Source organism: Numida meleagris, chromosome 4 (assembly GCF_002078875.1).
Source record: "Numida meleagris isolate 19003 breed g44 Domestic line chromosome 4, NumMel1.0, whole genome shotgun sequence".
NCBI classification, from domain to species: Eukaryota; Metazoa; Chordata; class Aves; order Galliformes; family Numididae; genus Numida; species Numida meleagris.
Genome location: NC_034412.1, coordinates 40,912,723 through 40,931,695, shown reverse-complemented (window position 1 = coordinate 40,931,695; position 18,973 = coordinate 40,912,723). Strand labels below are relative to the sequence as shown.

At 35.6% G+C, this 18,973-nt stretch overlaps 1 protein-coding gene across 5 annotated transcripts in view; it reads right to left on the bottom strand.

Moving 5' to 3' along the window:
• The window catches only part of CCSER1 (coiled-coil serine rich protein 1), a 632,727-nt gene that overhangs the window by 354,857 nt on the left and 258,897 nt on the right, over positions 1-18,973 (bottom strand). For all 5 annotated transcript variants that reach the window (XR_002438019.1, XR_002438018.1, XM_021394792.1 and 2 more), the window contains exon 6: positions 8,615-8,825. Coding sequence is in view for 3 of the 5 variants with exons in the window: in XM_021394792.1 (XP_021250467.1) it covers positions 8,615-8,825 (211 nt within the window). In the remaining 2 variants the exon portion in view is untranslated. The remainder of the gene's footprint in view (positions 1-8,614; positions 8,826-18,973) is intronic.

Here is an 18,973-nt window from a genome sequence, read left to right as displayed (position 1 = left end):
AAGGAGAGAAATACAGACTGTTGACAATATGCACTTCCTCTTTCTATACACCTTGTGTTCATAAGAAACATGTTTCCTATATGGACAATTACAAAAGCAGGTATATGATATGTCCCTGGCATATTTAAACTCTTTTTCTATAAAGGTTTCTGTCACTGAGAATCATCGTGTCACCTTTCATCTTCATGAAATGAAGTCAAGACAGATTGCAAAGGATCCTCACTATAGCCATGATCTAAACTGTGAGTTTATGTAAGCATGGCAGACCAACAGTTTTTATATATTTTCTTTATTCCTCTACAAAAATGATAAGCCCTATTCTGATAACCTCGGCTAAAAAAATAAAGGTATCCACTGTGTAAAGAAAACATTAAATAAATCTGCAGCACAGAGCAATGCCAAGATCCATGCTGTGAACTGTGAGAATTTCTCCTGATAGTACACTAGGGCTTGTTTCATAAACTTTGGTTTATCAAGCTTACGGGATAATTAATTAAGAGATTAAATTTAAATTCTGCCAAACCATCTATATGCTACAAACACAAATATTTAAATGGGTAGCTACATGCACAATTGGCATTCTGTTCCCTGAAAATTATGCCTACCTTCTCCTCTATCACACTTCTGTTTTTCTTGTACATCCGTTTATGGCACCAGTTGCTTAATATCAATTTTACTTTGTTTATATAATCAGTTATTTGTCTATATCAGGAAGTCTCTGAAACTTACTGCGAGGAAGAAAAAATCTTAGAGAAACTTCAGAAGTTGACTGAACTGTTTCAACTAGGAAAACCTTTTTGGTTTAACCTACTGGACTTCAGCTTAACAGCACCATCAGTAAGTCTCATAATAAATGCTTCTTCGGAAAAGCTGTTTGACAAATTGCTATTTTCATATCAAATCCATTTATTTTTCATTTTCACTTTATTTTTCATTACAACCCCAATAAATTTGTAGGCAATGAAATTATTGGACATCTTAGCTACAAATGGGTAATCACTGGAAACCTTTTTAGATCTGGGAGTACTTACCTCAAAACAACTCATGAGCTCTTTCTAACAACTGAATATAATCAGTTTATTCTACACACATTCTGAATTGCTTTCATTGCTTGCTCATTATCTAGCAATGCACATTTCTGTATTTGCAGATGTATCAGAAAATGTAACTGGTGTGATCAGCTACACTGCCACGGAGGGTCAGATGGGATTTAGCTGACTGACCTGTAGCAATTGATCAAACTCAAGTACTTAATGGGAAGACGACTCTGGATTTTTTTAGCTTTATAACTTTATGGCCTTCAGCCACAAGTTCATCATAAATTGCACAGAACTGCTGATGTTGTGAAATTACATATTAATGGGGTTGCTATTTCTCAGCCCTCTATAAGGTGCTGTTAAGTCTTGCTAGTTGAGGATGCTGGTGCATTGCACTATGCAAATTAATGCTTACCTGAAGCACATCATAGCATCATATGAAAACATTTCATTTGGGGAATCACAGGAGATATTTAATGTCAAAATCCAAGAAAGAAGCTATTCACTTGTCTGCTGAATACGAAGAGTAAACATGTACACCGATATGATCTGTACATGTTGGAGAACAAGGTACTTCATGGTCAATCTTCTCTCTGGCTTGAATAAGGCTGCATGACACAGGCAAACGTAGTCTACAAAAATTAAGCCACTAGGTAAGCAGTGAAACAAACAGCATATAAAGAGGGAAGAGGAATTTTCCATTTTTCAACATTAAAAAAATCAAGTGTATTCATTTGAAATTGATCTTAAACGTGGTTCAAAAGAATTTCATAATGAGCGTAAGCATGAACTGGTGACCAAGTTGGATCATTTCAGAGTATCATTTAATGCAGCCAAGACTAGTGTGACCCCACAGGGCTCCAGAGCTGCATGCCAGACCCTGCCTGTAACCTCACACTCATTAGATTGTCAGCAAATGAACACAGTAAGGAGCACCCTCCATAAAGTACATAAAGGCATATGGAACATTCATCTTAACCCTTCAACCTTGAACTCCTTCCTAAAATTGCTCACCTTCTATCACGAGGCCTCCTAAATGAGTCAGTGAAGAACATGCCCTGATTTTCTCAACTACCATCAGGCAATGGTTAACAATTTCATGAAATCTTCAACTTTGCATACACTGAAATTGGCATTACTCGCACTGAAATAGTATGCTGGTCCTCTAGCATTTTTTGTATTATTTGAACTAAAACTATTCAGCTAAGAAATAAACTATAGGATTGGGACTGGAATTATGATATTATCACCTATTTCAGAGTACTATGTTAGATGCAGCAGACATGTCAATGTTGGAGACAGTATTTGCACTACATAGCTTGCCTTAAAAATATTGGCAGAAAAAAAAAGTCTGTACTTGCTTACTTGTACTTTCACATAATCACAGAATTGCAGGGGTTAGAAGGGACCTCAAGAGATCATCGAGTCTAATGCCCCTGATAAAGCAGGTACCCTACAAAATAGTTTAAGAATGTCTAGCAAAATAACAAATACTGGCTATGTTTGTTAATATTAAATAACTTCTGATGGATTATCTTAGAAAAAAGCATATTTGCTGCCAAAGAGAACATCCAATTACATCCATTGGCTTCCAATCACCAGCTACCCTGGGATAAGGTACCAGAATATACAGCTGCTTCTGCTCTCTCTTTGCAAGCAGCTGGACAAGGGCATGTCAGTGGATATTTGCAAGTTAAAAAGTACTTTAATATGATAAAGTTAAATCCTCTTACTTAATCTAGTACATTTTCATTATTAGTTATTTAAATATATGGGTATGTGCAATGTCAACAAACCATGAAATGAAGGAATTAATAATTTCCAGCATTAATTACTTGATAAAAGGGACTGCATTAAGTGCAGTTGTTGAATACATCAGTAATGCTACACTGGTTGATTACAGACTCATTTAAAGGAAGGAAATCTGCAGTATTTTATAGTTTATTGCTCTTGGAATTGCTTCCAAAGTGGCTAACAAACAATATCAGTAAACACAATACATTTCATAGTGGACTGCAGAAAATACTTTAATGTCCTCAAAAAAACCATAGTCCAAGGCCTATATTTCCTGGTAATCAGACTGCAAAATATTGCAAACAACTCTCAGCTATCTTTTACTGCTTTCCATTAGTAGATTGCAAGTGCAGCATAAAAAAGAACTCTATAATTATGCTTATTTCACTGATGAGGTGAAAGATGCACAGGGAGAAGTAATGTAGCCAGTGATATCTGACAGGCTAATTGCAGACTGAGTGGTTTGACTTTGTCCCCCAAATCTCAGGCAAGTGTCATAGCCTTTCTCACAGTGATTCTGACATAATTTTCCAAAGTTCTAATTTTTCAAACACAACCTAAAAACACTGTATTGGACACATTACATTTTAGTGATAGCCACAGACAGCTGCAATTTCCCTCAGTAAAATAAATGATTAATTACTAAAACACAGAACGCAATATATGTCCAGAGTGACTTATTCCTGTTGCTAATAGTAGCAATTAGCTTCAATTTCTAAAGCTCCACGGACTGCACAGTGTTTTGCAGAGCTGTGAAAGAAGCCTGGGCACAGCACTGAATAATTTATATTCAAAATTACACAAACACACTGACAAAGTATCTTAATTTTCAAGATTAGCAGCCATTATGGTCAGTTTTGATACCTTCACAAAAATATACAGAAGTATAATCATATGCTGAAAATCTATTTATATCATAAAGCACGTAAAGAACATGCGATATACAGAAACAAGCCTAAATGTTGGCAAGCTTTCTTTAAGCTGGGACTGAATAGTTTCAGCACAAATTTATCAATGCATTCAACATCTAAACTTTGAACGGCAACTCATTACCACTAAGTTGATTCCTTCCCAAAACAAGTTTTTTCACCACGTTCATTTCAGCATAATGACCCTCTATTGCCAGGCACCAACCTGCAAATTGTCTTTCCACCTTCACGTCTCTGCCTGAAATGTTCTATCAATGATTTCAAGAATGGTCAAGCCTTGAATGTACTCCCAATTAGGCACCCTTAGACATTCTGTCTGTTAGCTATTGCTCAAACCATTAAATGGTAATAGATGGACATAACTGAGTTTCTTTTGAAAGAATATAGAAAAGACAATATATACGAGTGCTGCTCCGAAAGTAATGCCCCCTATTTTATTATTTTGGCCCATGACATCAGGAGGCAGGTGTTGGTGATACAACAGTAGAGGTTGAACCTTCCCACCAGTATTCCATTATATTTTGTTGCCATGTAACTGATGGCAGCAGAAGGGCAGTCTGACAAAATGGTGCCAGACATGGATATGAAGCAAAGGTGTGGAACTGAATTCCTCCATGCCAAAAAAATAGCACCCAGTGACATTCATCAACACTTGCTACACTTTCATGGAGATCAAACAGTGGATGCGAGTACAGTGAGGTGGTAGGTGGTGAATTGAGCACTGGTGACAGCAAGTCACCTACACTGATGCAGATTGTTTTGAGCACGGCGTGCAGGTTCTTGCTCATTGCTGGCAAAAATGCATAGCTAATGGTAACGACTGTGTTGAAAAAATAATGGTTTGTAGCTGAGAATTTGCTCATCAAATAGTGTTATTGTGATCTTTGTATCTCTTGTAGTTTCCATGGAAATAAATAGGAAGCATTACTTTCAGAGCAACTTATGTAGTTTGGGAAAGTTATTATATAATTATACATTTATTAATGTTAATAGCAGTAACTAACAAAGAATATCCAATCTTATTTTTAGAGGCTGACTGACTATATGCAACCAATTTATAGTCTGAAATGTAACAAAGCATATATGTATATAACACAGCATATGGAGGAGAAAAGGCAACGACTTCTTCTGAGTCAGAAGCCAGTTCAGAGCAAAGAAGCCCATCTGAAGTTAGAAAGTAAATAATCCATTCCTAAGGGGATGACAAACCTACCAATTGTTATTTATGAATGCTAGGAATTATTACTGAAAAAAGGTCAACACCAGGTAGACAGCTTGAGGACAAAACAAAGAAACAAGCAAACAAAAAGACAAATTAACAAGCAAACAAAAAAATAGGTCAGTAAACTGAAATGGAAAGAAAAGGGAGACCAAGAAGTATCTGTAAAGCACAGACGGGCTTCATGACAGCCTATATTGTTTTATATTCTGAAATGGTTTTCATCAAGCTGCATGCATTGCTAATCTCTGGTAATGCTTTTTCAAAATACTTCTTTAACTTTGCTGGTCACAGGTCTTGGCTAGCCCACTTATTAGAAAGTTTCCTGTCAGAAATAGAACATCCACAATAAAGCTACTGAATGGATTCAGAAATACTTCGATTTCTACTGCATCACTGAGTTTCCTCGTGTCCCAGTTCTCCAGACTATCTTCACCTTTTTCAGGAAAGTTCTCAAAATATTTATGAGACTTACGTAGCCAAAGCTACAGAGAATTATAAGTTGACACTTTCAAGACTTCTTCACTGACAGTGAATTTGTAATTAATTCTTTTATTTGAACAATCATTCATTAGTCTTTTACAAAATACATTACCTAATAACATTCTCAGTCTTGCAAGTTACTGCCATGTCTTCAATTTCCCTTCTCATAATAAGACCAATAACAAGCTAAACTCACAGCTTTATAAAATCTGCACCACAGTACAGGATATATTGCATGCAGCTTTTCCATATTGATTCCTCAATTACAAGCAACTGCAACGACAAAATAATTATATATTTTTCTAACTAGTACTACATTTTGTCAGATCATAATTAAATTGGTCCTCAGAAGCAGTGTGTAGTGCCCTAAAAGGATTATATTGAATAACAGGGCTAATATTTTAACTCAATTAAAATGTTATCATTCAAAAAAGAGGTATACGCTACTGTAATTTGTTCTTCTATTGATAACATCAGCTATAAAACAGAGAAACTGCAGCTTTTCTTCTGATAACTTGTACAGTTTTTCTCATGTAGACTGTATGATTTTATATATTTAAAAGTGGATGAAAACATGTGATGTACTATTAATTTAAAAAATAATTATTTTTTCTATTACAGGTATAAAATATTTCACTTCTATACTGTATAAACCTGCCAGAGACTATGTGTGCCTAAGACTAAAAATAGATGAGAGTTCAATGATAAGGAAGAAATTTTTCCTTTCTTCTTTGCGTTTTAATTCTGTACTGCACTGAGTTTGATTTATAATATTGGTTGGGGTGGAAGTGCCTTTTGGAAAAAGAAATTACATCTAGTTAGATGGAAGTAAGATGCCTTCTCCATGGAAACTGGTTGCCACATATGCTCTGATGAATTATTTGTCAGATTCTTCCATCAAATGTTTCAATTTGATGGAACTATATTTTCCTGGAATCTTTCACTAATAATTTAGAAGTGACATAAATATATAAATGTCTGTATTTCTGAGGATAATAAAGTTGTGTCACTCCAGTACCAATTTTTTTATACCTTTCAAAGTCATCTCTTCTTTAGTTGCTTACACCATTCAAGCCAGGCTACCTATGTTCTTTTAAATCTTATTCAATTTTTGGCTCATTTCCTAAAATTTTAATGTGTTTAAAAGATTTAATGTGAATAGTTTATTATTATTGCTTTCCTACAATTATACCATGGGTGATGTCCACTGTACAGTGGACAGGTTTGCTAACTCTTTAACAGAGATATGAGATCTGAGCAATGACACTACTATACAACATTCTCCATAACATTTCTGCTATTGTATCACTATATAGATATCACTGCTATTATAGAAGTCAGTCATTATTTCTTTTTTTTTTTAAAAAAAAAAAGACAACTACAAAAACAACCAAGATACAAATAACTCAAGGCAGCAACATGAGTTTTAGATAACTGATAGATCGATCATTTCTTTGTAAACAAATCAGATTTTGCTTCAGCTGTGTACTGGAACAATCTGTACTACTAGTAAGATATTCTACCTCAAAATCATTATTCTGCACCTCAAAAGTGCTGAAAAATAAGTACATTACAGCACATATTTATTATATATGCACTGCATATACACAATATCCAACTGTGGAATTAGTAAAAGGCTGTTTTGACTTTGTAAGGAAGCCAAGACAAAAAGAAAGGGAGAAAGATGGGATTATGTTTTACATTGTGTTATAGTCAGATGGGAAGACAGAAATTATATGTTAAAAAGGAAGAAGTGAGAGATTCAATAAATAAGAAAAAAAATCAGTATGAGTTACTTAAGAAGGTGTCAGTAACTCAGTTATATTAAATACTTTGAGTTCCTTTTGTGGAAATGATGTGGTGAATGCTTTTAAATATGAAGTTCTAGAAAGTACAACATATTATCATATAGAAAATCTCAGTGGAGTCATACACGATTGTACTGGAACTTGTAAGTTAAAAATGAAATGGTTATCCTTACCTTTATGGTAAAAATGGATGATTTTGAGCAAAACATAATAGCCGCACAGTACGCTACCAATGCAACCAGATGAAGTACAACTGATACGTCTTGTAATATTATAATCCTTAATATTTATTTGCATTTTTAACATGGTTACTGATCCTGCTCAGTAGACAGGAACTTTTAAATCCACTCTATATCCCTACATTATATGAGCAAGAACTGATCGAGAATTAATTATTTCAGTTTTGCATTCAGCAAAACAGTAGTCCACTGGGAAGCTTAAGAGCATAAAATTCCTTGTGAACTGAGAGAAACTGAATGGCGTAGGTCTCAGCACCCAGTGGAAACATGCCATTTAGGAGGACTAATGGACAACTACCATGGCTAAACTGGTGATAAACTTTTTCAGACAGGAGAAAAAATTGTTGACCTTAGATACAGATGCTTAGGAAATGAGCGGTAAAAAAAAAAAAAGATAACTTATCAAAGCATTATTTAAGTGTCTCAGGCAAATGTCACTTCCTCATATGAAATGTCACTTCCTCATATAATGAAGCTGCAACAATGGCAATTCTGAATATATCTTAGGTAACAAGCTTGCAATTATGCAGTTAAATATTGGTGTAGTTGCCCCAAGAGGCTGTGGAAGCCCGGTTAAGGCACCCCCATTAAGGTACTAAAGAGTAAAACGGGCAAGGCCCTGAGCATCCTGTTCTAAGGCACTCTTACTTTGAGCAGAGGGTTTGCATCTCCATAAAATCCTCTGAACCTCAGTTACTCAAATCTATGACTGATACAGATTAAAAAAAAAATTAAAAAAATCATTCTTGTAGATACCAAAGAACAAGCATGCTGTAGTGCACTGACATCAAGATGAAAACTTGTCATATACTTATCTGAGTCAAAGTTCCACAGCTGGAAAGTGTCAAAAAAAAAAAAAAAAACCAACAAAAACACAAAGCTTTATTCTCTGCACACCAAGATGGCAGCATTCGTTCAACTCAGCTATTGTATAAACTTTCTGACTTTAGCCACATTGGGGCAGGGCTATTTATATTTCTGCATCAATTCCTTATATTCAAAACATGTTATAAGACATTGAGTTCATAAACTATTCTGACCTTCTGCTGCTGCTTAGCTCATTAATGCAGAAAGCTATTAATTTAACAAATGAGTGGGCAATTACCTCCTGAAGAACCCTCTTCATTTTCAGTAGCAATGTCTTTACAGCTGTGCAATCTTGCAGCATCAGTCTGAAGGGCAAAGATTCAATGCCTCCGCCTTCTTCCAGACCAGTAAAAGGCCACTCCACGGATGGGCTGCCAGCCAGCTGGCTAATACGGGGGTACCTGGCTTCTCCTTGTTCTACCTCCTTTGACAGTTTCAAAGAGAGGTTCCTTAAAAGAGAAAACAGAAAGGTCCACACTGAAATGAGAATTAAAGAACACAGCAATTGTTATGCTTTAACAGGAAGTAATGTTAAGACACATTAGACATTCACTTTTTGAGCCTGCTAGCATGAATGGCCTTTATAATATACATAAGGCCATATGGTGTTAGCAATAAAATATGCATTGAGAAATTCACTATTTTCTACAGGAATTAGGACCATGCTATCCCAAGCTCTTCAGAAGAAAGACATTTTGAAACAAAATATCCTATGGGCAAGGCTGTTATGATTCTATTACTTTTCAGTTCTGCTTTAAGATAAAATGAACAATCACATAATTTGTATGCACTTTGAAAAGCTAAATCACGTTCTTCCATATGCTTTGACTTAGAAACTCAGAAAGAAAGAAAAATCACTAAAGAAAATACTCTCTTCTAGGCTGGCCCAGTGATATAAAATGAGCATATTATTCTGTAAACTGGAATTTGAAATTTAATTAATCTGTACTCTCTCCCAAGTTTAGTTACCATTGAAGCTATTTAAGCAGAACACAAAACAAAACAACATTAAGCTGTAGTTGAGAATCTGCTAAAGACAACAGAAAGTCTTTAAAAGATTTAGAGGTTAGGGAATAGCAGTATTTTGCTTTTTACACCTGAAATCCTGTTTTGCATACGTACTATCTTCCTTTAATATCAGAACACATCAGACTTAGCCATCCTGGAGATAGTCTAGCAAAGATCAACAAGACCAACAAGGTACTGAAGCATGCAAGTCCTGAGAAAAGGCTGAAAGGCTGCTCACTTTTCCAAAGAGAAAGAAAAGGGAGTCCCACTGGATCAAGCAATACCCACAATGAGAGGGTTCAGATATGATGGGACGTATCTTTGGGGCTGCACAGTAACAGGATGAAAGGGAATAGATGGAAGCCAGAATATAGGAAATCAATTGGGGATAATGTTATTTATTTACTCGCTTATTGCCATGAGGGCTGCCAAACACAGGAACGGGGAACCAGAGAAGCTATGGGACCTCCATCCTTAAAGACATTCATAACACAATGGAACAAAGCCCTGAGTAACCTTGCTCTAATTGGACCTGCTTTGAGCTGAGGCATGGACCAGAAACCTGCAGAGGTTCCCTGCCACTGTGTGACTCTATGGTCAAGAGGTCACACATTCAATCAGCCAAAAACAATCAGAATTAGCTAAAAGTTTAACAGTACAGTACCAAAAAATTTCAAAAGAGGTTACTTGACATTTTGATAGAACAGAATGTAATTAAAATGACTAAGGATTTTTCTGGCGTGAAAGTAACCACAACCTCAATGCTGCAGCTGTTTTATTTTTGAGCAGTAGGAAAAAGGACAAATCTCAATGGGGAATAAATCTGAGAAAGTGGCTACACTGTGCAACGATGTTATATTAATTACTGGTAAGTTACAGAAGGGTTATAACAGTAATGCATGACACCTATATGTGTACTAAATAAATTCACTACAACTAAAGATATTAGCATACGTAATGAAGAAAATGACTATTATTATTCATTTAATGTATACTTCTAATTTTCTGTTCCATTTGAATTTTCATGTAACAAAACTGATTCTGAATTTTAAGCGCTGGCATTCTCTGGAAGAACAAAAACATTTATCTAAGAGCAATATTCTTTCAAGTTAACTTTGGTTTCATTATAACCACATGCAAGAAGTGATTAACATGATTTCTCATAACAAACAATTCCTAATTCCATGCCAACAAATGGAAAAAGTTGTACTAGCATTATTTTTTATGAATTTTTTAACATATATTTTGCAAGCTACATAATGTCTATTAGGGACAATGTGTCAACAAATTGACCAAAAAAGGACATGGACGGATTGCCCAATGGAAATATAATTTTCTAATCTAGGGTTTTCAAGACTCTGATATAATAATTAAATTACAGCATTTTAATTTTTAAAATATATTTAAACAACTTTCTGAGTTGAATATTTTGTGTCTTTTAAAATAATAATCTGAAGCAGATGGTAAAGGTGCAGCTGACAGAGGGATATTAATCCATTACTGATTCATAGCCTTTATTAAAGAAGCCTCAGGTATAAATCATGCAAAGAAAAATCATCTCTTATCAGAAGTTTCACAATATAAGCCACCCTTAAGGGTTTATAAAAAATAAGCCATTTTCAATCTATTGAAATCTACACTTGAGTAAAATTTATGAAGCCTAAAAAGCACAGTATTTGAGTAATACAAAACAACAAAGTCCTCTTTTTTCCTGCCCGATGCCTGCAGAATAGGAGATGAAATATTGTTCATAATATTCTGCATCTTCACATGGTGATTCCCACCAAAGCCTCATCTTCACGAAGGAGTCTCTTACAGTACGTTCTAAGAAGAATCTGACATCAACAGCAATACCCAGCTCCCCATGTAGCTAGAGAAACCAACAGTGCTCTTGGAGAACCATCATTCTCTGCACGGAAGTAATACAATGTTTCAGTATGAACTATAAATCTTGAAATTCAGCAAGTCTTAATTTCAACTGAAGAAGATACCTTCAATGACTTCATTGGTTTATATGCTGATATCACACTGCTCAACACACAAAGTGACTGTCTTTTCAAGTACAGAACTAAAAAATGGAAACTGCCGTAGTTAAGACATCACAACTCATAGCCCTAAGTTTAAAATCCAACTCAGCTGCCACTGAGAAATGGATGCTCAGAGCTGGCACACCATGAGTGCTTGCATTACATGGTACTTCTGAACCACCTGAGTAGAGCACAACTTATCTCTGACAGAAAATCTCCATCTGATACAACTCCTTTTACTTGCTGCAGGAAAAAGCTCATCTAAAATTCATTTTAGAACTGATATTTCATCAAATTCCTCATTAACAATGTCCAGGTGGTCTATTACTATGGTAATCCACTGCAATTCATCTCAAAGCAACAGCAGTGACTTAGCAGGAAAAAAAAAACTTCTTACTAAAATTAGAAGTTTCCCTTTCATGAGTGGCCAACCTTTCAGCTTACCTGGGCCACACTGAGTAAAGAGGAATGGTTTTGGGCCGCTATGCTGTGTACGTAAACTGTGTACGTTTGGGCCGATTGCTGTGTACTGGCTATGCACCCAGGGCTGGGCTGGCCACTCAGTGAGGAGGACCCTTCACCATGATGGTGTGGAGCAGGGAGGGGGGTTAATCACTGGCTGTTCCAGCTTGCTCATAACACACCTGTGCCTCTGAGGCTGGAGAAGGGGCTTCAAGTAGTTCATCAAACTGTACCACAAAATGTTCCTGGGCAGCAGAAGTCCACAGGCCCGTCAGCATTAAAGCACATCTGAAATGGCTTGGCCCTACCCAATTATTGCTCTTTCAATGATTCCCTGGCATGGTTTCATTGTAAGCAGAGTTTGTGTGGACGTTAGTGATGTTGAAGAGCCCTGAAGAATGATCCCATACAGATATCACTTCAGATCCCTCAGCATGGCTGTGGAGCTTTTAGCCTTGAGCCTTGAAACCCAGCCAGACTCTTGGGCAAGAGGAAAGCCAGCTTTCTTCAGAAAAGTCTGATACAAACCGTCGGTGGAGTGGCAAATGACAACTGTGAAGACTGGGAGGAAGCAGCTCTCAATTTCCTTCCAGATAACAAGTGATTCTCATTTGCTGTTTGATAAAGTTCAAAATCTGACAGAGGTTGTATGTAAAACTCTGCCTAGACCTCTAGATCAGCACCACAGGATAATAGCATAATTCACATTGCTCAAGCAGGGTAAACCTGAAGCCTGGGAACCACAACTGGTAACCGAGAAAAGCAAGCTTAATGTCAATACAATTAATGTAATCATAAGATCTTAAAAGCCAAAGAAAATTTGTTACCATTTTGTAAATTTAATAAAGAGTGAAGACCTGGGCAACTTGGTGGCACTTTAAGCTTACTGCTCTGTTTCTATTTTATCTGGACATACCAACTGAATACCATAAATATATTTCTTCATTTTGAATGAATAAAAAAATCATAAGCCACAATATCTCCATTTAGTAAAATGGCAATGCCACCAAGACAGAGCAGTTCAATTTCAAGAGTAATCTTTAATGAAACAGTGAAAGAGCATTAAAATAATCAGTCAGTGACTCTTAGCATTTTAATAACCTCTATAAATCCAGTGTAACTGTGCATTAACTCAGGAACAGACATGACTGCTTCAAAGCTGATTTCCCTTAAGAAGGTAAAACAAGAATAGTTTTTTTTATTCCAAAGCATCTTTAAAGGGTTTTTACTGTAAAAGAAAAAGACGCACAGATTTGCAACTTGAGCTAGTTTTAGTTATTTTTCCTTTCTTACTGATCCACAAATCAATGTTTTGAAGAGCTTATGGTAATTTGGACTTCACTTACATAAAGATCCCCAGATTACATGGAGTTTAATCTTCTTAGTTTTCATCAGCAATGCTCAAGATGTTGCTACTGCAGAGTTAGCCTAAGACCCACAGAGTCTGCACTTCTTGATACCAGCTTAACAGAATAGAAAACACGTAACTGTGCAGGCATCAAGAAGGCTCTACAAGCTGAGGAAAAGACCCCAGCCTTTATGGGAAGAACTGAACATACCTTCTCTCTCCCCCAAGGGCATATCTCCTGAAGCAGCAATTCAGAGAAAGTCTTAAGTCATTTGTCTTCAATTTTGCGTGTGAAACAATATATATTCATGTCTAAATACATCACATGTGTATATATATATTATATGTATGTACAGTTATAAAAATACTACACACACATATAAATGCATATATATTTAATCTTTGTAAATATTTCAGCAAAAAAACAAAAAAACACCCTAGCTCACTTGCTCATAATGTGGCCCATCAGGAAACATATAACCTTTTATACTAGAAAAATGTTATGATCTTGATACAAAGATTATAGCAGAATTGATCCTAAAAATTTTTTTCATATAGATGTGAACAGCCTTCCATCCACACTTTTTCTCTCATCTGGAATTCTTTTTTCTCATCAACGGCATATATTTGAAAGGGATTCTCTTTTTTTAAAAAATCACTAATTACTATTTTAAGATCATATAATACACATAGGAACAATTACATCTGATTTTTAGAGAACAAGCTGCCTACCTCAAACACTTTCAAAACCAAGTTCAAAGCACACTCTAGCATTCCTACAATGAGCTACATTACTTTCAGTTCCTACATTCACCCTAAACTGAATCTTAGTCTCTGAGTAATCTCTTACTATTCTTAGTAAGAGATGCACTGTATCCTAAATGCTTAAGAATTCAAATAAATAAATTTATTTTGGAAAAAGGGAAATCTCTGTATTTGGCAGTACCAAGGAACAAAGTTTTGAAGGCATGTGTCTACATATTACAATGGGTATATCAAGTAATTTGCTGTTAGATACCTAAACATTCTCAAACTCCAGTCAAGGAGAATAAAAATCTCCACATTCAGTTCCACGAATGGGTTGCAATGCTGAGAAGATGAATACATAACCCAAAAATAAACACTTGGCTAATTACCCATATTAGCATTTTATGGTATCAAATCTTTACACTTCACCTTGTCCAGCCTCCTCACCCAATTTCTCAATATTACTTTTGTTCTAACAGAGAATGCTTCAAAAGTTAAAGGGATGACAACTGAGAAAATTAATCTGTAATATGTCATAAGGTACGTGTTGTCTGACATTTTATAGCTTTTAGAACTATATATCATTTACTAGTACTCTGATGCTATGACTTTTCAAGGTCAGCCTTTTGGAAAAAATATATTCCATATCTGTCGTTATCAAACTATGCACCCACACATGAATGTGCACACAAGCTGTAATAGCTAGTGCTTCTGTAAGTTAAAAGACTGTCAGCCTTTTCCATTATAATTCCTTTTCTTTCAAAGGCTTATATCACAGCCATAAAGATTTCCTTTAGGCTAGAACTTGACAATCATGAAATATGGAGTCAAATTAAAAAAAAAGTTTTCCATTTTTCAGCTGTTGCTAAAGTATAGTTCATACACGGTCACATCAAGCATTCCTTTTCTTTCTCTGCAGGAGTCAAGAGCTCTGTTTACATTCCCAGCTCTAGCACACAGAAGCATAACACTTGAGATCTTGGTCCTTTTCTTCCCCCTGGAATCTATTATGAAAATTTAAATATGATACAAATAAGATAACGTAGTGCAATGCAGTAATCAGATAATGTGCAAACAAATAGCTGTTTGGAAAAGACCGGTGGGGCTTATTTAATATCAAGTGGTAACAGGGCAATGGTAAGTAAAGTATTACAACAAACAAGAAAACATAAATGCGTGAGTGTGCAGCTTAGTTACATATAAAAAAGCAAGCATTAACTTGTATTACATCTCTGATTGGGATATAAACAAAACACGTTTTACCTTTTATCTGGATTAAGGACAAATCTATCTGCATAAACATACATAATTCTGGTCGGACACTGTTCCAGCATAGCTAGAGGTACTCAGTATCTTTTCCAAATCTCTTTCCAAATGTGCTCCTTACCTAACTCACTCAGCTGACCTGGGATTAGAATAACACAAGTTTGATCTAGCTGTGAAAGAAGACAGGTATACAAGCGTGCCAGGCAAGTTTCTACAAGGTTGGGAAAGGGAGAAAAGTACATCTGTTCTGGCATTGCCACCTTCTACATAAAAATGTTCCTCCTCATCTTTGCTTTAAATGCTTAGAATTTGCTTTGAGAAACTGCAAATGTAATATAAGACTTTTAGCTTGAGGAGGCTAATAAATGTATTTTAAAAAACCTGGAACAGTAGGGTGGATACTGGATATAATGACTGCCTTCCAATAAGTACAAGAAGTCACTCTGTTCGTTCTTTAGAAAGAAGACAAAGCCACTCACTTTGAGTCCTGACTTTGCTTTTAAATATTTAGTAAGTTCCAAACCACATTACTACCATGTAAATCAAGATAATATCTTTTGATGAAGCTATTAGGCATTAAGAAAATTTTTGTGAAGCAATCAGGCAATTCATTATACCTTAAGTCTGTTGAAAGCTTCGACAGAGATGCCTAACAGGCAGTTTTAAGAGTCTAATTGATATTTACTAAAATACACAAAGTATTTTATTATAGGTTCAGCATTCAGCTTGCTTTCTTTGCACCCAACCCTCAGGCACCTTCAGCTCAGGAGAGCGATTGAGGGAACTCTTTCTGGATTGGGTCGAGGTACGGAATTGCCATGGCTTCAGGCTACATCAGTGCTTGAGAACAGATAGAGATCTAAATAATCACACTATAGGTTATCATGCTGTAGTCACACTCATTCCACCATTAGCTAAAAAAGCATATGCCTGGAGGACTGAATCACAGGTGAATGCTGGGGACCAAAAGGAAGAGGACCAAGAGATCATACCATCTTTTCTGCTTGACTTAAGGAATGCCTGGTATGACAACCATGTAGTTAAAAAACTGTGTGGGTTCAGAAAGTTCCATCTAGTAGTCCTAAACTTAATTATTAGCACGTTACATTTTCACATAGTCCCCAAAATAATAAGTAATTATGAACATAGCTTTCTGAGTGAAGAAAGTATTTTTTTGTCTTCAGTGGAATCAACACAATGGATCTTCATGTTGGTCAAAGTATATGATTAAACAAATATATCCCTCATACTTCTCATTGACCTCCTTAACAGTTTTAAGAATAATGAGTAGAAAAGAGTTTTGTTTCAATTCAGAGGATACCTGGATACTTTCCATCTACTTTATTTTACCACATAAAATAGTTAGTACCTAATGTTATTGTTGAAATCGATTTTATGTTAAATCCTCTTTTATGACCAACAAATGAAAGCATGTAATGGATTTAGGAACATGACTTATAAAGAAATCCAGAACATGCATTCTACTCTATTTCAATTCCTAAAAGAGAGCAATCTACTACAGCATTTTTAATGCTTAAATAGAATTATTTTGCAAGGTTCTAAAGAAAATTATGTAATTAACCTTTTCAAAAATTCCATCTCCACTGACAAACATCTGAACAGCCACAGTGACTTCAAAAGTCTGTTAAAAAATAAGTAACAAATCAAAAAGAGAAATTCAGCATGAACACTAATTAAATATACCAGTTATTTAGTAAAGTTTGCTATTAAAATCCATGCAGTTCCTGGCACAGTGGTTGCAAATAGTGTATTTTCTTGCCAGCTGAACACTTGTGTATATGTGACTATCTGCACACACCTATATATTTATTTGTTTTGAATTATTAAGGGGAAGGTTTTGAACTTCTAATGTAGTTCTAATGAAGAATGGTGTTCGAAAGTGAGAAGATTTAAAAAAAATTCCTTCAGTCCATTCACTGATGTGCAATCTGTTGTGTCACAATTAGCAGCTTCTGGCAGAGTAAGACACTAGTAAATAGTATGTAGATTTCACACACATAAGATGAATTTTCTGGATTCTAGTCTAAACTGATCCTAAACAGTCTAAAAAACACAGGAAATAAAGAAACTTCCTTTCAGAGTAACCGCCTAAAAGCTATCCGAGATCACTTGGAGCTAAAGTGTTATTTGGATCTTGTCTATGGAGAGTGCCAGATAACAAAGTAGAAGTAATTAGTATTTATCTAGGCATTTGTCACTTTATGTAAGAAACTGGTAAATTCACAGGTCCCAGGAACCACGTCTTTCAAAGCCTCCACTTCTCCCCTGAACACCACGCAGCTAAACTCATCCGCTTGCAAAATGCCACTGGCATAGGAGCCAATAAATTATGAAAACAAATTCTCTGCTACATGAGGAGATGAAACCCTGTAAGCTGTGGGATCTCTGGGGCATGAGTTCCTTGTGAGTGTCCTCCCAAGCCACTGGAGGGCTTGTATTCACTCAGGCAGGTTTCACTCAGAAGGCAGGTGTTGCAGTATGCACACTGGGATTTTAATTAGTGAAATTAAACCCCTCTAAAACCACATGCTCAATATTTTTTTAACAAAGACTTTAGAGACCAAACAAAAAGAAAACAATAAACTAATTAATGTTTAAACTAACCTAATTGCTTTGTTCTTACATGATATAATCAATCACACAGAGCCACAGCAGAAACATATTATTTTATCATATTGTACAAGTAGCCCACCTACAGGAGAATTCTCAGACTGAGCTAGCATGATCTTCTGTGTTTTTGTTTTTGATTGCAAATAACTCATTCAAAAAATACTCAGAATATTTAGTCTAACTTGACTAACACATCATAGTGGCATTCCTGTACTGCACTCTTACAGAACAAAACATTCCTCCTCCCTCCTTTCCCCCATAATGCAACGTGTTCTATCAAAGTAAAAATAAACAATTGGCAAATTGAGGCCAGAGGCAGAGGAAACAGAACTGTTCAGTACAGTTGACTATGAAGGCCAGATCTCTGCAGGCTCAGATCTCCGAATCATATTTAAATATGTCTAAATATTTCTTTGTACACCAGCACACAGAAGGAAGTAGCGTGTAAAAACTTGATAGCAGCACTGAGCTGTTTGTTCCTTACAATGTTTTTGTTGATGCGCTGTTTCTTGATCCATGAGTGCTTATGAACTGTGCACCACCAGAAACTTTATTCTTCCTAGAATGCCTCATCTCTCTTCCAGTAAGAGGAAATCAGGTCCTCTACCTTTTAAATTTGTTTTTTCTTTTTTTAGACAGTCAAATAAAAATTATATGCTTTTTTGAGTTGTTTATTCTCTGGTTGTTACATTCTCTACCTCAGGGACTCTGCTTGAATTACTTGAATATCTGTATCACTGTAATTACTTCTAGTTTGTAGGCTAGTTTAAGGTTGCAAATAACATGAAGAGCAGTATTGTGCAAAACAACGCAAGTTTACGAAGGAAGTATCTCATTCAAAGCATATGGCCTTCAATTTGACTTTCACGTATGATGTCTGAATTCTCTTGAGCTGCACATATTTGAATTTTGAGCACTAAACAAAAGTAGTACTTTCAGCACAATTTCTTTCAACAATAATGTTATAAACTGTACCCTTAATTTATTTAAAGTTGCAACAGATTTGACAATAAAAAACATCTGAAAATGTAGCTTTAAGGAATTTATTAAAAATTTAGTTGGATTATTAAATTTTAATAGAACTCAGAACACTTCCTCTGTGAAACAT